General features: G+C 37.6%; 1 protein-coding gene across 1 annotated transcript; it reads left to right on the top strand.

Moving 5' to 3' along the window:
• The first annotated feature begins 3,709 nt into the window (after positions 1 to 3,709).
• Positions 3,710 to 7,610, top strand: LOC121371966 (39S ribosomal protein L14, mitochondrial-like). The gene is made up of 3 exons (XM_041498195.1): positions 3,710 to 3,805; positions 5,220 to 5,334; positions 7,124 to 7,610. The coding sequence occupies exons 2-3, from the start codon at positions 5,258 to 5,260 to the stop codon at positions 7,494 to 7,496; spliced, it is 450 nt and encodes a 149-aa protein (XP_041354129.1). The 5' UTR covers positions 3,710 to 3,805; positions 5,220 to 5,257; the 3' UTR covers positions 7,497 to 7,610.
• The last annotated feature ends 16,952 nt before the right edge of the window (positions 7,611 to 24,562 follow it).

Below are 24,562 nucleotides of genomic sequence, written 5' to 3' on the forward strand. Positions count from 1 at the left end.
ACCACGCATCTGCGAAACAGTCATTCCCAGAAACTTTATTCAGCGTTTAGTGGCCTCAATGAGACGACGGTGCCAGGCTTGTATCAATGCTCAAGGTGGACACACTCGCTACTGACTGTGTGAACTTCGCTCTGGACCCCCTCTAGTGATGTGGCTCATTTGCATATGGCAGGTGCGCATTTTTCATGGACTCATTGCTCGTTTCCATACCTTCGAACATTTCTCTTTCCATATTATAACGTTTGGCAGTAAAAACGTATCAGTTATTTTTGTGTTTTGTGTGACACAATAACTTTTGCCTTTTAGTATATGTTACAACCTTGGCATGATGGGGTCTGGCATTGTCGTGCAAAATAAACACTAAGGTCAATTTGGCAATGTGACGGAAGAACTAAAGGCTAAAAAGTATCGTCTCTATATTTATACTTTTCGTCAGGTTTCCATGGGCAATGTACAATACAGAAATTCCATCGCATGTCATCAATAATTAATATTATTCTGCCATATTTGACCTTGTTTGACCTTGACATCTACAAATCTCGCACCTGGACGATAGAAACGGATTCTGATGTAGCTGAAGTGCAGAACACACCTACACTCGTTTGTGAATAGTACTCTCCTCTATTCATCAAGTGTTTAGCGTGTGTGACGTCTTCTGCTATTAAGCGAGGGTTTGGCGTGTGTGACGTCTACGCCAGTGTTGACGTGCTGTCCGAATGCTGGGAGAAGACGTGGTCTAATTGCTTGCGAGACAAAATGTTGACTCGTAGACTATCCCGGCTTGTCTGGTCAGAGACCTGTGTACCTGATGCAACTTCAGTTAGTCCGTAAGACATTGACAGTGCGATGACGTAATGGCATGTGTACAAGATACGGTATTCACGACATGATGCTAATTTTGACACACCAGAACGAGGGCGATGCTAAATGAAACTGGTCACACGGAAGCGTTGCCAGTTTGCATACAGGCAATTCCTTGTGTCACATTTCTCAGAGAAAGACCTTTTTCAAAGATGTCTATAAAATAGAATACTGGTGTCTTTGAAATAATATTCATATCGTTAAACAGCTCGTAAGATATACGAATGGTATCAAATGGCCATTCACATTTTTCTCCATTCATCCTATGACCAAAAATGTAACAGATATCCATATTCAAATGAAGAAAATGTAAATAAATTATAATTTTAATAATTTTGAATAGGTTATATTTGCCGGAAACATTAAAATGGCTATAAACTCAGATTAGTTCCTTTAACATAGACAGCGATACCTATATATCACCTTTCAACTTCGTTTAGATGACCAAAAACTAAGGCTTAACAACGTTTATACAGAACAAAAGTAAGCAAACAGATCACAATTAACTATACAGTTGTTTTTATGAATACCAGCAAGTGACTATACAAGTCAGATTTGAAGAAAAACTGGTAAAAGTCTTGTCTTTTGCAAGTATATTATTTTAAAACATGTTTCTCAACTTCAGTTTGATTAATGTCATCCATACATCTTCAATACAACAAAAATATTTCGAAACTGCGTACAAAATCTGCTTTCAAAAGGAGTCAAAATGTATTTTTAAAAGTATTTATACCTGGTAGTGATGAATTAAATGTTTGAATACGTCTGTTCTTTTTTATTTATATGTATAAAATATGGTTGTGCTAATTTGGGATGGATATTTTTGCAAGAACAATAATTTATATTTTATGTTTACACCTAATAAGAAGATAAATATGGTCAAAGTTACTGGCACTAAAACGTCCAACTAAACCGAAAGTATGTGATCGTCGCTTAACATAGTCACAGCTTCCGGAAATTGTCAAAAACTATACAGTTCCGTTCATACACTGTGTAGTTTGATTTTAATTTTAGGAGCCCAAACGTCTTCAATAACAGGTAATACAGGAACTTGATTATCTTCCTTATAACTTGGTTTATAAGTAGATAAAAGTCTTAAGGTGCAATGCCAGGTAAATAAGCATCAAGTTTGTTTTGTTTAACAACGCCACTAAAGCACTGATTAATTAATCATTGGCTACTGGATGTCAAACATTTGGTAATTCTGACTCGTCAGAGGAAAACTGCTATATGTTCCCATTAACAGAAAGGGATCTTTTATAATATGCATTTTTTACGCAGACAGGAAAGTACATACCACGACCGTTGACCAGTTGTGGTGTACTGTTGAAATGAGATTAAAACCCAATCAGTTGAAGTGATTCGATCCTGCAAAGCAAGCACATCAGGTGAACACTCAGGTGAAGACTGAGCTAAATCCCACCTCCACATGTTAAAGTTACTTGATGCCCATTTCTGATTATAAATGGATCATTTTAAGGGACGAAATAATAATATATTAATTTGCCTTCCACCAAGGGGCCCAGTGTAGGCCTAATATTATCTTAAAAGGGTCGGAGGTGAAGTGGTGCAGTGTTGTACTTCGCTTCCAACACATGTGCAAATAAAGTAGCAGTCTGATTAAAATTAGCTTTACTGGTCTTCCAGTAGATCTAACAGCATTGCGTGGACTCCCATGTCTATGTGACATTTCATCTATAAATAACAATTTAAATATCGACCAATTACACTTCGCCTTTTATAGCGTTATTCGGGAGCATACAAATTCTAAAAATATCGGGCGAGACTATTTATGCAATAGGCGAACTTGTTGGTCTATTTCAACATTAAAAACAGGGGGAAAAGTGCAATATTAAACTTTGGATTGTATACTAGTATAAACAGATTTTATGGCTATACCATCACGGTTTTTTTTCGTCTTGAAACGAATTTTATATAAAATTTTATATTGAAATTAGTTTCCGGCACCCGAATCATTTCGTATACCCTCGGCATAATCCCGAATGTTTTCAAAAAAAATTTAATACACTGGCATGATTTTAATTGCAAGTGAGGTTTTGATTGGTTGAATGAAAGGTCAACTGGACATGAGCTCCTACGGGGTGCTGTTAGATCCACAGGTAATAGTAATTAACCAGTGGAGCTAATTTTAATTAGATTTATATAAAAAAAAAAAAATTCTCACATTTATTGATGATGAACAATAAATGTCATTTATAGTTCATAAAGGGAGCTGGTCAACTCACTCCACACTGTTTAGTCAACACATATCATTACCATTTTATTAGTTAACATACCAGTATTTTAAGCAATAATGTGCACTAAATATTGTTGAATATACACACCAGTCTAAGTCCAAAAGCCTTGCCTGATGATTCCTTTAAGGAAATAAGGGACAAACTCACAAACGTCATTAAAATAGGCCTGACAGTTCATTGTAATAGATTATTATTTATCTGATATTAGGATCTCCCCAATACAAAAACAATTTAATAAGTGGTCGTAATAGTGGAGTTTCCCTGTAATATTAATAAATAAAATGACACCAAAGTTGTAGACGTCCATTTTTTATTTTGTCATAATTATTTACAAACAGAAACGTTTGGGGTGCAAACACTGGGGCGAGTTGACCAGCATTCGCATATAGGTTCACATATTTATACGAAACCAGTTTTTAAATTAAAATGTTTACAGGTACATGTGCAGGGCGTAAACTATAAACTTCGCTCGTTACAGTCTAGTCCCCTTCTCCCGGCTAAAATCCCTGCACACGCGCCGGTAATGCCGCTGTCAGTTATGCACATTTATTTGTATAGTGCAACCAGTCAGTTAAATTACAATATGGGAGATAACTCTAACGCAAAATGTACAATGTGATTCTACTGACTTTGTAGTGGCAAGAGAAGTATCAGCACAACACGTTTTCAATTTAATATTAACCACGGTAATAATTTTCATTATATGCTAGCAGTAGTTGTGTGCATACAATTAGCTGAAATAGTATTACGTTTTGGAAAAGACGGGAAAACTTCTTTTTTTTACAATGACACAGTTAAAGGTGCATTATCATTGATGCATTTCTAATTCTATCCAGTGCACCACGATTGGTATATCAAATGCCGTGCAGGGATCTGCCAAAGGGTAAAACGAATATTGCGCCATACCGATTTTTTTTTACCGATTTTATTTTTTTAAGAACTCAACCTTTTGACAAAATTAATAACTTATTATTACAATACTGTATGATTTTCTTTACCCTAACCCTAAAATTAACCCATTTTCCAACCCTAACCCAAAACTTACACTAATTCTAACGAATATTGTTAGGGGGGTGCGGGTGAAAATTATACCAAAATTTCTTTCTGACAGAAACTGCCATGGTATGTTGAACAGTACTATCCTGTCTGTGTGATGGTGCATATAAAAGATCCCTTTCTACTAATGAAATAATAAACGAGCTACTCTCGATTCACTAATATCAAAATCTATATTAGCTCGGCCATTTACCTTTTGACCGACCATTCAAAATTAACCCAAAATTTCCTCAACAAAATTGCGCACCACTTTCTCTTTGGCATTAACGGCTCCATTCAAATTCCATAGCACCACCACCACCCCCACCCCCACCCGCCTGCTACCGATTCAATCGGGCTGCTGGTGCTCCCTTGCACCTGCCAGTGCAGGCAGTCCCTCCTTCCCCTCCCCCCACCTTTCCTGTCATGGACGGAAGAGCCGGCCAAGGCCGGCTCTTGCGCCCATGACAGGCGTGCGCTACAACAGCTTGCTCTGAATGTGCATGTAAAACCCTATGACATGACATGACAATGAAATAAGGTGAAAGGTTTCTATTTTATTTTGAGATATTTTATTGATCAAAAAAAGAATCAAAAGGATTGCACAACAGGCAGAGCCTATATAAGTGCTCTCCTAAACAAGATGAACATCAGACAATATTCATAATCATATATATCTAAAGCATAATAACAATGTCTAATGGCATAAAATATTTAACATAACAGGTTTTCTATCTAAGACTATGTCAAAATTACTAAATATTTGACATCCAATTGCCGATTAATAAATCGGTGTGCTCTAGTGGTGTCTTTAAATAATTTAACAAACTTTTAACATTTATTACAGTTGCAAGTCTCAAGTTTCATTATGTTTATGCTACATTTATTTGTTATAAATACCTGCAAATTAATCATTGTGCATGATGCACTTATGCATCCTTGATGTAGCCTCTAACACTGCTAATGTTAAGACCTGTCTTAGTCTTCACAAGGATTTTAAAACCCATCCATGTATTATTATGTGAGATTATCTGGATCAATAAATTAAAAATAAATGTTTTACAGATCTTCATGTAGATGTTGCAGACGGATCCTATGCAGAGATGACACAGTTTGTTCAGTCTGTAGGAAGACTTCTTGCTACCCAGGTGTGTCGGCAATCACCCCAGTGTCCGTTTAGGTGTGTATTCAATACATGATATATATATAGTAGTGATGGAAACTAGTTGAAAGAACATCACTGATCAACACCTTAGTTAGCCCTGAATGTTTTACATATGTATAATTACAAAACTTGAGATACTTTCAAGGGACATTCCTGAGTTTGCTACATTGTAAGATGTTTCCGACTAATAAAATATTTCTACGATTAAACTTAAATATATTTTCTTGTTTAGAATATTAGTGTCTGTATATTCAATATATTTCTGGTCATCTTAATATTTGTAAGAAGCCCTAACTGGATTTTGTCTTCAAACAATTTTGTACAGACAAAAAAAAATATTTTAGGAAATAAAATGAAATTTAACCTAGTACAAATATTGGAACGATCAGAAACGCGTTTAATATACAGCCACTAATATTTGTGAAAAAAATACATTTGATATGTAAATACAATCGTTAAAAAAAGTCTCTATTAGTCGATAACATCTTAAAAATTGCAGCTAACTCAGGAATGTCCCTTTAATTTCTAAATACTGATATATAATATATATTTTTAATATCCATTGGTGAATGTCAACTTGTTGCTTCTAGTTGTGCTGTTAAATAAGTTATACTTGTATTAATGGCAGGATGGTGCTAGTAGAAAAAGTTATCAGGTGCAGTGAGTCATATGATTGAACCCATGCGATGGTATGTGCTATCCTGTCTGTGGGATGGTGCATATAAAAGATCCGTTGCTACTAATGGAAAATGTTGTGGTTTTTCTGTCTTAAGACTGAAAATTACCAAATGTTTGACATAGCCGACAAGTAATAAATCAATATGCTCTAGTGTTGTCATTAAACAAAACAATTTCTTGTATGTGGAAACGTGTATAAATTAAAAGGTCTCTTGCTGCTGATTGGTAGAGGTAACCTTTGTGGTGGCAGTGAATTTTGTCTTGTACTCTTGAACAAGTGTCATAGTAACCATGTGCTAGTAGGGGTGGATGTAAGATTTTTCTAGGGAGAAGTACAACGTTTTAAAAAGGCATCTACAATATTCAAAACCACACAACATGTATTGTCTTCAGCCCTGTACGTTAACCTTTCCATCTAGGAGCCAGATGTATATACATGTAGTTGGTATGAAATGTTTTAGTTGCCAAATAAAAAACATGGTCACATATGTGACAAAATCCATTGCATTGTAGAGATATTACATGTTTTCCACTAAAAGGCAATAAATATGTATTGAATTCATGCACTGAACACTGTTTTTGAATTTGAAGAGAATAGTGCACACCCCTAGCACCCTGCCCTTGATTCCTCCTCCATGCCTGATTAGACTGCAAATACATGAGGCTGTAGTTTCAGGAGTTTCAGGAGATGTCAGGAAACATTCCATTATACAGGGCTTCTACAATTTTTATAAAATCCACTAGCCATGGGATCAGTGATTTAAACAATTTACTAGCCACGATTAAAACTTCACTAGCCCTACTTTACTTTAAGTTAATACAATTTTATTAAATAACCGTAATAATAAGATATGTTACCTAAAGAAGGAGATGGAGCTTAATAACACTAACATTGGGGGGGGGGGGGGGGGGGGGGGGATGGGGCAGGATATTCATATTTACAAAATAGACTTAACTGGAACATTTGACAAAATAAATTTCCCTAGCCATCGGGCATGGTAATAGTACTAGTAGTTATTTACTAGCCCAACATTGAATATCACTAGCCATGGGAGTGGGGCTACCATAATCTAGAAGCCCTGCATTGTAGATCTTTTAAAAATGGCTTCTAACTATAATTTTTCAGCACCACATCATGTTTACACGAGATTCGAAAACTTGCGCGAATGCGCGTTGTTGACAACAGCGGCTTGGGACGTGCCGCAGTGGCTGCTGGGAAACCGGCGCGCGTCCTCCACGTGTATAACAAGAAAGGTGTTGGGACGATCGGAGACAAGGTGCTGGTAGCGATAAAGGGTCAAAAGAAACGAGCCTACATCGTCGGAGTGAAGCAGAAACAGGCGGCCAATGTTCCGCGCTTTGACAGTAACAACATCGTGCTGATTGAGGACAATGGGATGCCCACAGGGACGAGGATCACCGTTCCCGTTCCGTCCTTGTTGAGGGAGAAGAAAGGAGATTTTATAAAAATTCTGTCATTAGCCACCAAGTTTGTCTAGCGTTAGAAAGATCGGTTACTTAGCTTTTATATATTAAGAAGTGGTGTGTAAAGTTAGTGAAGTTGTGAGTGTAACTCAACAACATTTGTATTCTTATAAAACATATTTCTTTGAGAAGATATTGTTATTTTTGTCTTATGGCCATTACATCATCAACTTTTGCATTTACCTCAAATTTGCATTTTCAGACACATGCGAACCAGGGTTGGGATGGGGGCTGAAAATGTATGATTTTCTTTTTTGTCTGTATAAAGATTGGAATATCAAAGGCCTTGGTATGTGCTATCCTGTCTGGAATGGTGCCTATAAAATTATACAAAACAAACTTTTAACAGTATAAAGAATTTTTTTTATAATGTGATACTTAAAGAGTCACATGTCTCAAAGAACAATTTTAATAATGGTAAAATATCAACTCCTTAATAATGCCATTTTGAAATAAATGCCAAAGTTGCAGAAGTAAAATAAAAACAGTAAGCAATATTTTGTTTATGATAGTCTGCATGACAAAGGACACAACCCCCTCGTATTTTACTCTTCAACCTCCCCCCAACATCCCTCATCCCCTATCTTAGGTACAGAACATCGTTTTGTCAAGTGCCTGACCATACTTCTGCATTAAACATGATTGTACGAAGTACATGTAATAGATAGTGATCTTACAAATAACATAAAAAGACTGAGTCTCCACTTGTAACTACCACGCAGTTTCTCAAAGACCGTCCTCTTGGTTTAGTGACTATTGGCTGGTCGGTACTGGTGTGGCATTCCGGTGTATTGCAAAACTGCAAAACATTTTTAGCTGGACATTGCCACCTGTGCCTTTGAAGGCCTTTAATTTATTTTATTAAAAGCCAGGGGCGGCTGCATGTTGTTTTAGAGAGGGGCTCGTATGTTATTAGTCAATCAACCATTTGACTGGTGCTTGCATCCACTAAAGGATCAGGCACGACTGTCTTGGGGCACATTCTCCGAGGTTTCCCTGTCGATGTGTCCAAGATGCTGGAATGTTAAAAAAAAAGGCACTTACGGTATTTCAAAACGAAAGGAATTTCTGTATAACTACATTTGATTGCATATTAAACAGTTATTTAACACTTGATTAGTAGAGAGAGAAAAGAAAGAAAGAAACGGTATATTTTACGACGCACTCGACACATTTTATTTACGGTTATATGGCGTCAGACATGGTTAAGGACCACACAGATATTGTTAGAGAAAACCTGCTGTCGCCACTTCATGTGCTACTCTTTTCGATTAGCAGCAAGGGATCTTTTATATGCACCAACCCACAAACAAGGTAGTGCATACCACGGCCTTTGATATACCAGTCGTGGTGCACTTGCTGGAACGAGAAATAGCCGAATAGGCCCACTGACGGGGTTCGATCCCACACCGACCGCGCATCGAGTGAGCGCTGTACCACTGGGCTACATCCCGCCCCAGATATAAAGAGAGGAAACCGGCTGACGCTACACAGACAACTACCGATATAGCAGGAAGGGGTCTTTTATGTGCACTTTTTGTTGGGACATGTACACACCACAGCCTTTGGTGTACCAGTTGTGGGGCACTGATTGGGACATGGGGGGGGGGGGGGGGGGGGGGGTATAATATTAAAAGTTTTAATAGTTTCAGTTATTATGAATGTGTTTGTGTATATATCACAGTGTACGAACGGAAGTGTACATTAAATGACTAGCTGTGCTTTTTCGTAGCGCCAGCTGCATTAATAAACAGTAATATATTAGCTTTACGGCCCGTCGGAGCATTTTTTTAAAGTGGGACGGCTCTGTCTAGGTAGAGCAGTTATACATTTAAAAAAACCGATACAAAGGGGTATTTGTAAATTATAACTTTAACTGGAACTATTCTAGGGACGGCTCTGTCTAGGTAGAGCAGTTATACATTTAAAAAAAAAAAAAAAAAAAAAAAAAAAAATACAAAGGGGCATTTGTAAATTATAGTACTATTCTAGAGACCGCTGTAGGGCAGATATGCATAAAAATGACAGAGCCTATTGTTCATTAGTAATTTTGAAAATCTATACAATTTCAAAGTAAAAACTATTAGGCTATCAGTATGCAACTTTAATGCGCTCATTACTCGCGTTAGAACCCCATAGAGACTCGGTAATACAGACACATCTGCAAGCTTACGCATACACGCACTACTTAACTTCATGCAGCTAAAAATGCTTACGTGCAAAACATGTTTTATACAAACAAAAAGAGCATTTGAAACAATTTTTATTTTAATTTTTTTTTTTGGGGGGGGGGGGCGCGTCCCCCTGGTCCCTTCCTTTGGACCCGCCTCTGCCACTAGCAGCACTCTAATGATCCGCGTCTGAAGAACATACCCAGCCCCTTATGGAACATTCGAACAATAAAACAAAATGTCCAAGATAAATGTGTATTCATGTATTTTTGACTAACCCAGGCCCATTGATTACACCTTATCAACATTCTTCGAGGAAACCCGCAACATTTTCCCATTAGTAATGAGATCTTAGTAGTAGGATAGCACATACCACGGCATTTTGTATACCAGTTGTGGTGCACTGTTTGGAACGAAAAATAGTCCGATGGCCCACCGATCCCAGACCAACAGCGCATCAGGCGTGCGCTTTACTACTAGGTTACACCCCCCCCCCCCCCCCACACACACACACACACACGAGGTTTTGGATTCATGCATTGATTAAAAAAATCGCCCACCTTTATACGTTTTATCGTTATAATTTTGTTTTAGATTGTAAAGAAATGAGAGTGACTTTTCGACCAGAAGCATACCAGTTAAACCCCTAATTGTTTTTTTGTTTTTTTGACAAACCTGGTTAAAACTAGTTCAATTACTGTAGTAGAGTTATGGTATAATAGTGCAAAATGTGATACTAAGATGCCACTTTGCATGTAGTTAGGCCATCATGTGTGCAGTAAAACTTGATAGAGGACAAACCTGGTAGTGCCCCCTATTCGTCAGGTGACGTCGCAATTCAAAATGGCCGCCAGTTAACTATTTGACACTGTTTGTATCAGATTTGAAAGTGGAAGCTATAACATATTAGCTCCAATTACCAATTTTAGACAGTATTATTAACATTTATAAGAAGTATTTGGAAGAAATATGCACCTCGGCCATCACTAATTCTAAAAACGCCTACAGATAGTGACGTGGTTACGGCCCATATCGAAATAGCTATCAACATGTAATAGCAAAACAAACCATTTTGAAATCAGAAGAAGTTTGTTTTATTTAACGATACCACTGGAGCACATTGATTACTGAATCATCGGCTATTGGGTGTGAAACATTTGGTAATTCTGACACGTAGTCATCAGAGGAAACCCGCTACATGTTTCCTAATGCAGCAAGGGATCTTTTATATGCACCTTTCCACAGACAGGACAGCACATACCACAGCCGTGACCAGTTCTGGTGCACTAATTGGAACGAGGAAAAAACAATCAGCTGAATGGAACCACCGAGATGGTTCGATCTCTGTCTGGAAAAGTGCATATAAAAGATCCCTTGCTACTAATGAAAAAATGTAGCGGGTTTCCTCTGATGACTGCGAGTCCGAATTATGAAATATTTGACACCCAATAGATAATGATTAAGTAATCAATGTGTTCTAGTGGTGTCGTTAAACAAAACACACTTTAACTTACTGGCAGTCGATTCGACACTCCTGACAATCAATCTCACGGTAGTAGTAAAATAAATTTGGTCTACAGTTTCATATTTTCCCTTATTTTTCCCAACAGTATTAATTATAGTTAGCTTGTAAAGGTTTTTGTCATGGGCTGTAACAGGCGTTTGTTGTACATGAAGATCTAAAACACTTAAGTCAACACTGGTGTTACCTGCCCACTATAAATGTAAGACAACAAATAATAATGTTACCGCTGTTCACCTTTTGCCCGTTTTCAAAAGTCAAGTGCATCTGCTACATATGAACTTTAGTATCGCTGGAATCGTTTGCAAGTGAAACGATGGCCATATTGATGCACTGGAGCTGCTCACAGTTAAATGATGCAGAATTCTCAGTTTTTTTTATAGTTTTGATAATACATGTGTATTTACAAACTGGGGGGGGGGGGGGGGGGGGGGGGGGGGGGGGGGGGGGGGGCCATAAAATACATACGATAGAGAAAGGAGGGACCTCTTAGAAGATCATATTACATTTTTAAAAAGACTGGAGCGGGAAGTAGCCCAGTGGTAAAGCGCTTGATCGATCACCGTCGGCGGGCCCATTGGGCTATTTTCTTTTATAGCCAGTGCACCACGACTGGTACTTAAAAGGTCGTGGTGTGTGCTGTCCTACTTGTGCATATATAAAATTCCTTGCTACTAATGAAAAAATGTAGCGGGTTTCCTCTCTAAGACTGTCAGAATTACCAAACGTTGGAAATCCAATAGCCGATAATTAATAAAGCGGTGTGGTCTAGTGGTTTCATTAAACAAAAACTAAAAAAAACCCCTTTAATTTAAAAATAACTAGAACTTGAAGTTAGTGTAAAATGTTTCATCAATAAACTTTAATTATGTTAATTTGTGTGTGTTTTACATGTATTGAGACCCATGATATGTAACGCATTCTTTTATTTTAAAGAACGATCCAGTGTGTGAGCACTACCAGTTTACACTGACAGTGCGTGATCTTTTGGTGCATTGAGATCAGGACAGTTTGGTAGTGGAAATGTGATGGAATCGTTTTGATCACACCCTTAACCTCTCTACACTGCCTCCTTGTAAATGTAGAACCTTTTAAATATCGATGTCAGTCATTCATCTATCCTTTCATATATTTGCCTTTGTTTGACACCCAATAGCTGATATATGTTGCCCATAGTATTGTTCGTGCTTGGGTGGTTTTTATAACATTCCTTCATAACACACCGTTTGGAGAGAACAATTTGTTTGATTATTGATATCACACAGCGATATCACACATGTTAAAGGTAGCTGATTGGCTGCTTCACGTTGATAACCTAGACGCCAAAGCCACATCATCTAATGAAATGAACACTACCGAACCTGATTACTCTGTGACGTGCAAGTTATATGTAACAGTTTGATTGCATCGTAAAATATTTGTAGTTCGAAAATACGTTCTCCAGGATATGTAAGAAATGTGTTTAAACCGAAACAACTCACTGTAAGATATAATTATGAACACGGCCTATCAACTACATACACTCGCGCGCGCGTGCACACATCTCTCTCTCTCTCTCTCTCTCTCTCTCTCTCTCTCTCTCCCCCCCCCCCCCCCCCCACTCCCCCCATCTCCCTGTCTCTATCTCTCTCTTTCTTTCTGTGCATATTATGTGTGTGCATACTCACAGTGCCATGCATAGATACATAACACACTCTGAACATGTTCCTAAAAACAAATGTGTTGAACGTATAACTTTAGTCGATGTGACTAACCTAACCATGACACAATTTAAAAAACCCACTAAAACACATGCACCTTTTTCTGTTTTGTTTTTCACTGGATTCTGACAACTGTATAATATATGACGATTCTGACAATATATTGACGGCCCTGTATTGGATACAGCAGCACGACTAACTACCCCGTCACTCGCGCTGCCCGTTGATTGCTTTTCCGTGTGAACAAGCCGATGTTGGAATGCATTTCAATTACTACGAGAAGGTACGTCAACACTCGTTCAATTTACAGTCCGCGTGTTTCCAGTTGTCACACAATACAGATGGGAAATTTCAGAGAACATAAAACAGGGTTTTTTTTTGGTTTTTTTTTTGTTTGGATCATATTTTTCAACAAAACTCCAAACTATTAAATGTTGTAGAAGCTCAGTTGTGATAAAAGCCAAGACGGCGTATGACTTGGTTTTGACAAAATATAAAAATATTGTTGAGTATATTTTCCATAATATTTTAACATATTAAGGGCGGAACGTAGCCCAGTGGTAAAGCACTCGCTTGGTGGGCGGTCGGTCTAGGATCGATCCCCGTCTGTGGGCCTATTGGGCTATCTGTCGTTCCATCCAATGCACCACGGCTGGTATATAAGAGGCCGTGGTATGTGCTGTCCTGTCTGTGGGATGGTGCATATAAAATATCCCTTGCTACTAATGGAAAAATGTAGCGGGTTTCATCTCTAAGACTATATGTCAAAATTACCAAATGTTTGACATCCAATAACCGATTATTAATAAATCAATGTGCTCTAGTGGTGTCGTTAAAGAAAACAGGCTTTCAGTTGTAATAAAAGCCAAGATGGTGTATGACTTGATAAAATAACTTTTGAAATATTGTTGAGTATATTTCCCATAATACTACAACATATTAATTGTTGTAGACCTAAACGGTTATAAATTAATAATGTTCTGTTACAGAGTTTGCAAGATGACGGAGGCCCATGACCGGGCGTGGACAAAACTTTTTATAACCTTCAGAAATATTTTCAACGACATCCTCAGAAAAATTATAAAAATAACAACTGCTGTTCAACCTAACTTATTGTGAAAACTAATGATAACAAACCTAACTTAATGTAAAAACTAATGATAACGTATGGCTAGACATGGAACAAAATATTTTCAACTGTTTCAAAAATATTATGGATTACTATTTCAGCAAAATTCCAAAATTTCAGTTGTAGTAGACACAAACTGTAAATTAATAAACTATAACAGCTTAGAAGAAAATAACTTTCCGGCATAACGCAGACTACAGTTTCAACACAATTAAAAATAACAATTGCTGTAGACGTCAGTTATAAACCAATACGTTGTTAGACTTTGTAAGATGTATAACTGTGAATGGGCTTGGACAGAAATGACTTTCAGAAGAAAACTACAATTTCAGCAAACGGTCAACGTATCAGTTATTGTGGAATTAATTTTGGCAAAACTTAGTAATTTGTTAAAAATAGGGCGAAGGCTATCACTAGACTTCAAAAACTGTTAAAGATTCGGAAATACTGTCAACTATTTTTGAGCAAAAGTCCAAAATATCACTTATTGCAGTAGAACGACATCGTTCTGAACAAATAAATTGCTATAGTCTGTAACATGGCGCATAAAGATTTCGACCCTCCCCCCCCCCCCCCCCCCCCCCCACCAACCCCCCCCCCCCCCCCCCCCCCCCCCCCCCACACTATCAACTACATTTTGAGCAAATTTCCAAAATATCAACTGTTATAGTAGAACCTACATCGTTCTAAACAAATAATTTGTTACAAAGTCTGCATTCTGATGGTTAATTGGACTTGGACCAAAATTGTAAGAATTCAGAAACACTAATCAATTATATTTTGAGAAAATTTCCAAAACGTTAGTTGTAATAGAATAAAGCTCCAAACAAATAATTTGTTACAAAGTTAGTTTTTGCTAATGACACCACTAGAGCACCTTGATTTATTAATCATCGGCTGTTGGATGCCAAACATTTGGTAATTCCGACATACAGTAATTTGTTACAAAGTCTGAAAAGAAGTTGGCGCATAACTGGACTTGCACGAAATGACTTTAAGAGAAATTGCTAATTTGCGATCGCGAGATTCTTTTACATGCTAAAAACATTTATTTGCCCAGAAAAACGAGAAGTGTCAGGAGAGACCCATTACGAACGTTCTTCAAAGCCGGAGCCGGGTTTAAATCACACGATGTCTGTTCATCACTCGTCAAGAATTGCCACGAGCAGGCCGCTCTCTTGTAATTTATTCTAACCTATTTCTGGCTGCCGAAATGAAACTACGTTTTTATTTTCTCTCATTGCATACTTTTTACTGCATTACCGAAACCTCTAACACAGATTTTAGGAAACAAGAACTCAAGTAACCCCATCTTATAAACTCGGAGTGTCAAGTACAGTAATAAGTTAAAGTTAATAAAGTTAAAATGTTAAAGATAGGATCGTATGGCTATTTATCTATTGAATAGTTCAGAGCAATTTTCTTATAATGATCTCCTTGTTGTTCTGTTTGGAAGACTGTTTAAAGCAAAAGCGTGTGAAAAGTGAAAAGGCAAAAAATTGTATATTTATAGCACTGGGCCTAGAATTAATTACTAAATTACACAAGACAAAAAGGATATCCTTATATTAAAAAAATCTTTCAACAAAATATTACCTGAAAATATACTCATTAATTTGTCTCGAAATATAATTTATTCAACCAGCTACATAACGATCGTATCCCACTTGATATTGGTATGTAACTGCATTATGGCCGCGAAGCCATAAATATGAAAATATAACTTAGTTTAGTTTTAGTTAACGCTAGATAAGTAAAATGTTTGCAAAACATATTATGGCAGCGAGCGCTAGCTAAATAGAAACTTACAATGCATGTCATTTATGTAATCCCTATGACTCGGCACTAAGTCTGTTTCCTACTGTAAAACCATGCCTTTAAACCTATGAAATTCAACTATGGAAAGTGGACGCATGGACCTACAGACCCACGTTCGCTTTGCAATATTATCTTTCAAACTAATTGCAATCAGATCTGAACGCTATTCCTTGAAGTCCGTCAGTAGATCTGACATCGGTCAACACGAGTTCATATCCGAATGACCTTTCGTCAAAAACAGTTACTCCGGATGCGTTACAGTTTAGATCAGGGGTCAAGGTACTCTATTAATGTGCAACTAAGGTTCAAGCACGTGCATTCTGAACACAAACCATTGACTTTGATAGTGACTGTGTCCAGGACAGAAGGGAAGGATGTTTGAAACGGGTAGACATTTGGAATAAAGTTTCGTAAGAACGCAGTATACATCTGCTGTCATATAGGTAACCGAAGCAAACGCTGGTTGGAAAGATAAAATTCATCAATCAGAGGTAATTATTTACAATAAGTTTCAAAATTTCCCGTACATAAAATGAAATTAAATCAAATCCATAATATTCTATTATGTTCTCCCTGCCCTGCCCTGCCCTGCCCTGCCCTGCTCTGCGCTTCCTTGCCCTGCCCAGCCCTGCTCTTCCTTGCAACGTACTGCACTGCACTACACTGTATGTGTATATGGTATATGTGGCGCGCATGTGTGTGTGTGTGTGTGTGTGTGTGTGTGTGTGTGACAGAGAGAGAGAGAGAGAGAGAGAGAGAGAGAGAGAGAGAGAGAGAGAGAGCGTGCGCGTGTGTTTTTTGTGTATGCGTCTCTCTCTCTCTCTCTCTCTCTCTCTCTCTCTCTCTCTCTCTCTCTCTCTCTCTCTCTGTGTGTGCGTGCGTGCGTGCGTGTGTGTAAATATGTTTGAATTTTTTTTTTTTAAATAGACAAATGCATTTGACGAAAGTTTATTATGATTTCTATCTTGCACGTGTAACAGGATGCGACTTCCTTTTGTTTAGCTTAGCCTGTTGTCATTTTACATGAGAAGACACCAGCGCATGCATTTCAACACAAACTTGTACATTTTGGCAAACACAAAAAATCAACATCAAAGATAGCAAGCGAAATGAATAACGTAACTTTTCCCATTTAAAAATAACCCCACCATTACGTTGTAGCGCTGCAATTTCCTCGAAAACAAACTACAAGACAAACAAACGAACAAAGGTCAGAGTTCTTTTCAATTGCCGATTCCTGGCAATAAAAGAGGTTTTTAGTGTTTCCCGCTGTTCGTTATTGCTACAGCAGCTGTGTTGGGAACAAAGGTTCGCAGTGGTAAGAAGCGCGGCACGGCGCTGATAACCATCTTGGTTCCTCTAACACTCTCACTTTTTCTTTCAGCTCTCTCCTCTTTCTGGGTGTCTGGGGTTTCGGCCTGCTGTGTACCCGCGCGTTAGTTTACTCTTTTTTATTATTATTCTCAGTACTGATAGGCATCAAACTAGATTGTTCTGATGGTTGTTAAAAACAACAACAAAGAAACAACAACAAAAAAAGGAAAGAAAAAAAGCCTCACAAAATACCCCAACAAAACATACCAAGAGCAATATTTTTTTCTTTAAGAGCCAGTTTAAGTTTGGTTTGTTTAATGACACCACGGATGGAAATTGATTAATTAATCATCCTTCAATGAAAAACAAATGATGATGATTTTCAGAGGAAAGCCGCTATGTTACATCAGCAGCAAGACATCTTTTAATGCACTTTACCACAGACAGGACAGCACACCTCGCAGCCTTTAATATCCCAGTCTCAGGTACTGGATCGGACGGTGTGTGTGTGTGTGTGTGTGTGTGTGTGTGTGTGTGTGTGTGTGTGTGTGTGTGTGTGTGTGTGAAATCAGAGAATGTGTGCCACAGGTATGTATATACTACGCGCACGCGCGCGCGCACACACACACACACACACACACAGAGATTGTATTTCAAAGGCCGTGGTATTATCTGTTCTATCTGTTGTAGAGTCCATATAAAATGTCCCTTGTTACTTATAAAAAAATCGAAACGGATTTCCTGTGAAGACTACGTGTCAAAATTACAAAATGTGCTCTAGTGATGTCGTTAAACAAAACAAACTGTAACATTACAAACATAATAAAATGCAACTTGTATTTTCTAGCAAAACCTTTCTTTCAAATAATATTATATCCTTGTATTCAGTAGTACTTGATGCTATACCGTACACCATTCTTGTTTTGGTAGGAACTTCATAACATTGATATCCATGTCAAAAGCATCGTCCCTCAGTCCAGTCACGTGACCGATGCCGTGGTCAGACGGCACATTCCCAGACCCCGACATTTTGTTTTCCTAATGTGTGATGACAGCGAGAAAAACAAACATTCTAATCTGTACCATCAAAGAAACACAAAAGGTGGCAAAAGAGAAATACACTAAACGGAAATTCACATTTCTGAAAACATTGTTATTTGCTTTAAAGATTCAGCAGTCTCCATTTTATTTTGCTACACTTTGTTGTGAGTAAACTATCTGATATAATGGCGCCAGATACAGACAAAATAAAACTAGCTGCCATTTTTAACAAAGGTCACTCAGCAACTGACATTTTAAATGGACCAATGGAATATTGCCTGAAAACATAATAAAACATTTTTAAAAACAACTTTTTATAATTATACTTTGAAAGCTTACATTTATACCGTTTGTTTTTCTTCTTCTGAAGATGCTAGTATTTTACTAACGAAATGCCGATATTATCAAGTGATTATAATGTTTTAAATTAGATTATTAAAACGGTTTCAATAGTTAGTAAAACGCACATTAATATCTTCGCATAATAAAACACTTCAATGTTTGAAGTCACAGGTCTAACATAGACAATAGCATCAATTTAAATGTCAATGGTTGCAAAACCGCGTTACTAATATGTGTTGCGTGTTGGTGTAGGCAAGGTTGTGTGTGCACCCTTTTAGCTTTTATATTAAAGCGTAAAAAAACCAATGCTTAGATTTTGTTTCAAGGTTTGCATTGGTGAACCAGAGCTGCCTTGTTATAATATGTATTAAGGAATAGCCTACATATTTGTGGTATATTAATAATTTATTTGATAATTTATTTGAGTATAGAGAATAATATTATGTATTGTTATGGTACGCGCATACGTACATGGTGTGCGCATGTATGTATTTATGTATATGTATGTTGTATGTATTTATGTATGTATGTATGTATGTATGCAGGGCCGTAGCTAGGATTTTTTGTTGGGGGGGGGGGCAACTGAGTAGTTAATAATCTAAAACTGCCCCCCCCCCCCCCCCCCCCCAGCTACGGCCTTGGTATGTATGTATGTATGTATATGTCAGTCTTCCTGTTTGCATGTCTGTCAGTCTGCCTGTCTGCCCCCCCCCCCCTCTCTCTCTCTCTCTCTCTCTCTCTCTCTCTCTCTCTCGTTATGTGTGTGTGTGTGTGTGTGTGTGTGTGTGTGTGTGCATGCACAACAAACAAATACGCACACACACACGAAGCCGCGCGCCTAACTGGTTCTTGTTAAATCTACACCGCGGGCGTGAAATGAATACCGCTGAAGGAACCGTGCCCCTCAAGGCGCATCGTGATGCAATATGACTTCCATTAGTTTTGTTCCTCCGTGGTCCCTAGGGGGCGCTCGCATCACACGCGCAGACAGACGGCTACAGAGATCATTGGCGGACGATACCCGATGCTGTGTTAAAAGTCATGGTGCCTCTTGGTGGCGTGTAACCCACGGTGAATTTCCTTTGAAACAATAGACGACATTCTATGCACGAGTATTATGCATACATCCCTTGATGTAAGCAAGAGCCGTTTTCCGCTTTCAGAGAATATACGTCATACCAGTTGGGATTTCCCTTTCTTTGTTATGTTCAGAAATATGGTAAAATTGCATTTTACCCTTCATATTGTGTTCGTAACAATGCGGTTCATATGCGTATATGAACGTAAAATATTGCTTGAACACGTGTTATTATTAAAGAAAGGGGTCCTTGCGTAAAACACACTATTTTTAGTACACTACGTTGTTTTTTAACCAAAGCCACTGTATTTGTAATACCACCACCACCACAACAACCAACAACAACATATACTACTACTACTACTACTACTACTACTACTACTACTACTACTACTACTACTACTACCACCACTACTACTACTACTCCTACTATTACTACTACTGCTGCTGCTGCTGCTGCTTATACTCTTGTAGATGTGTTATTGGTTTTCCTAATATCTATTTAAATCTAAAGACAACAACAACAACAACATCTACTACTACTACTCCTACTACTACTACTACTACTACTACTACTACTACCACTACTACTACTACTGCTTATACTCTTGTAGATGTGTTATTGGTTTTCCTAATATCTATTTAAATTTAAAGACGTATCTAGCTGTTTGATTATTATAATGTTATAAAATCACAAGAAATTCCTTGGCGTGCCCGTTTGGTTGTCCTAAGTCTATAAAATCTCAAGAAGTATCTTGATATAACCGTTTGGAAGGCGTAATGTCTATAAAATCTCGAGAAGTATCTTGATATAACCGTTTGGTTGTCCTAAGTCTATAAAATCTCAAGAAGTATCTTGATATAACCGTTTGGAAGGCGTAATGTCTATAAAATCTCGAGAAGTATCTTGATATAACCGTTTGGTTGTCCTAAGTCTATAAAATCTCAAGAAGTATCTTGATATAACCGTTTGGAAGGCCTAATGTCTATAAAATCTCAAGAAGTATCTTGATATAACCGTTTGGTTGTCCTAAGTCTATAAACTCTCAAGAAGTATCTTGATATAACCGTTTGGAAGGCCTAATGTCTATTTAAAGCTCAGGACACATCTTGCTGTGGCCGTTTGGTTGTCCTAATGTCAATAAAATCTCAATAAGTATCTTCGCGTGGCTGTTAGGTTGTCTTAATATCTATAAAATTTCAAGAGGTATCTTGGCGTGGACGTTAGGTTGTCCTAATATGTATACAGTCTCAAGAAATATGTTGGCGTGGCCGTTTGGATGACCTAATGTCTATGTAAATCTCAAGTAATATCTTGCTGTGGCCGTTTGGATGTCCTAATGTCCATAAAATCTCAAGAAGTATCTTGGCGTGCCGTTTAGATGACCTAATATCTATGAAAATCTCAAGAAATATTTTGGCGTGGCCGTTTGGATGACCTAATATCTATGTAAATCTCAAGTAATATCTTGCTGTGGCCGTTTGGATGACCTAATGTCCATAAAATCTCACGAAGTATCTTGCTGTAGCCCTTTTGTAAATACATCCTATTGGATGTGTGGCGATTTCGAACAATTCCAATTCTCATGAACATGCACATTTACTCATCTCCAGATAAGATTTAAAAATTTGGGGTTGTGAAGAGAGGGAAGAATATGTAAGTGGTTATACGCAGATATTAAATTCATTCCAATGTGTTTACTATGCCTGTCCCCCTAAGATCTACCAAACAGCTACACCTATATACGTTTTGAAAGTTTAGATATTAGGACAACCTAACAGCCAAACCAAAATACTCCTTGAGATTTTAGACATTAGAACAACCAAACGGTCAAACCAAGATACTTCCTGAGCTTTTAGAGACATTAGGGTCACCTAACGATCACCTTAAGATACTTCTTGGTATTTTTATAAACATTATGTCACCTAACGATCACCTTAAGATACTTTTTGGTATTTTTATAAACATTAGGGTCACCTAACGATCACCTTAAGATACTTTTTGGTATTTTTATAAACATTAGGGTCACCTAACGATCACCGTAAGATACTTCGTGGTATTTTTTATAAACATTAGGGTCACCTAACGATCACCTGAAGATACTTCTTGATATTTTTATAAACATTAGGGTCACCTAACGATCACCTTAAGATACTTCTTGATAATTTTATATCCATTAGGGTCACCTAACGATCACCTGAAGATACTTCTTGGTATTTTTATATCCATTAGGGTCACCTAACGATCACCTTAAGATACTTCTTGGTATTTTTATATCCATTAGGGTCACCTAACGATCATCTTAAGATACTTCTTGATATTTTTATAAACATTAGGGTCACCTAACGATCACCTTAAGATACTTCTTGATAATTTTATATCCATTAGGGTCACCTAACGATCACCTGAAGATACTTCTTGGTATTTTTATATCCATTAGGGTCACCTAACGATCACCTTAAGATACTTCTTGGTATTTTTATATCCATTAGGGTCACCTAACGATCATCTTAAGATACTTCTTGATATTTTTATATCCATTAGGGTCACCTAACGATCACCTGAAGATACTTCTTGGTATTTTTATAAACATTAGGGTCACCTAACGATCACCTGAAGATACTGCTTGGTATTTTTATAAACATTAGGGTCACCTAACGATCACCTTAAGGTACTTCTTGATAATTTTATATCCATTAGGGTCACCTAACGATCACCTGAAGATACTTCTTGGTATTTTTATATCCATTAGGGTCACCTAACGATCACCTTAAGGTACTTCTTGATATTTTTATATCCATTAGGGTCACCTAACGATCACCTGAAGATACTTCTTGGTATTTTTATAAACATTAGGGTCACCTAACGATCACCTTAAGATACTTCTTGGTATTTTTATAAACATTAGGGTCACCTAACGATCACCTGCAGATACTTCTTGGTATTTTTATAAACATTAGGGTCACCTAACGATCACCTTAAGATACTTCTTGATATTTTTATATCCATTAGGATCACCTAACGATCACCTGAAGATACTTCTTGATATTTTTATAAACATTAGGGTCACCTAACGATCACCTGAAGATACTTCTTGGTATTTTTATAACCATTAGGGCAACCGAAACAGCTTACAACACAAAATGTGAAACAAAATGGTGAACCATATTCATACCTTGAATTCAACTGGCAATACAATGTGGAATAATAGTTACTTATTAAACAGGTAGATAACTTTGAAGTTTGGTTGGGAATACAGCTAGTCAAATGAACGATGTTTTGCTGTTGCAACATAGAGAACTTCATAGATGATTGTCATAACGCTAATACTTGGGTTTCAGGTGTTCTCTCTACCGACTGAGCTAGATCCCGCCCGCAATGTTATAAGACAGCCAGTATCAAGTACATGTACTTGGCTTTTTTGTAAAGCGCCTCGTTTAATACTTTTAATGTCCAACAGTTTTATGAGGCTGTAAGTGAATTTAAACTATGAAAAATAGTTTTGTCACATTTCTCATTCATGTGAAGACATTACAGAACATTCTACCTAATTTAATGTCAATAAGTTATGCGATAAAGTAATAAATTCATGTACTTTTTTATCCCTCAAATTTTATTTCCATCGTTAATCGACGACCCTTAACGGGTATTAATATTTATTATGTAGCCGATTTTCTTGAAAGTGTTCTCTCAACGAAGGATACCGGTCTTTGAAATGTTATCATATTTGTACGACGAAGTATCTATCATTTTTTTTAATTGTATTTTTATGTCTCTAGTACGAAACGTAAACTACGAGTCATCTTTTAAACGGTCTGACCACTTGGGGAGAGGGTTAAAGAAACCAGCGAGCCACGTTGAGCTTCCGAAGCGATTAAATATTCCATTAGTCTACCCCGGACGGTTTTTGGTATCGCTAACTGGAGAGATGGCCTACATACGCTTTTGTGTTCATTGGTCAGGAAAAATAACAAAGTGATTTATTACTTATGAACATTCTATGAAAAGTCGTTATCGGAAAACATAAAATTTAACTCTATAAATCGCCCGTGGAGGTTCAACGAAATAAATTCTTTTCTCGTGTCACAGTCATAAAAGGGGATCTTATAATGCGCGTGCTCCGCCACCTGTGACGTCTGCTTTGCCGTGCACGTCGTCTAGAGTTTCCGAAGGCCTCGCGGCCAACCATCCGAAACCAAACCCGCCGGCTCCGGTAACCTCCGCCAGTGCGAGACCTCTGACCTGTGCACGCGATAAATTAAAAACAAGTGGATCGTAGAACTTAGGGGTTTGCTAAAATGCGACTTGCAGTCCATTTTAAAAAGAAAATGTTTTATTTAACGACGCACTCAACACAATTTATTTACGGTTATATGGCGTCGGACATATGGTTAAGGACCACGCAGATATTGAGGGAGGAAACCCGCTGTCGCCACTTCATGGGCTACTCTTTTCGACTAACAGCAAGGGATCTTTTATATGCATCATCCCATCGACATGATAGCACATACCACGGCCTTTGATATCCAGTCGTGGTGCACTGGCTGGAGCGAGAAATCAGTCCACTTTAGTATTTGATAGGCCTACTACTATATATATACAAGATAATGTCTGTTGTTTTCCTATGATTATTATTAGGCTACTTTTATTCTTTTTTATGGTCTTAACAAATTTTGAATTCATTCTCCTTTTTCTTACATGTTTCACTTGTATGTAAAGTAGTCTTTGAGTCATATTTTAATCACTAGATCATTTTACTATCTCTCTGTCTGTCTCTCTTTTTGTGTATGTACGTTCTCTCTTTCTCTCTCTCTCTCTCTCTGTTTCTATCTCTCTCTCTGTTTCTATCTCTCTCTGTCTCTGTCTCTCTGTGTGTGTGTGTGTGTGTGTGTGTATTTGTCTCTCTGTCTCTCTTTTTGTGTATGTACGTTCTCTCTCTCTCTCTCTCTCTCTCTCTCTCTCTC

The sequence above is a fragment of the Gigantopelta aegis genome, chromosome 4 (genome assembly GCF_016097555.1).
Source record: "Gigantopelta aegis isolate Gae_Host chromosome 4, Gae_host_genome, whole genome shotgun sequence".
Lineage (NCBI taxonomy): Eukaryota > Metazoa > Mollusca > Gastropoda > Neomphalida > Peltospiridae > Gigantopelta > Gigantopelta aegis.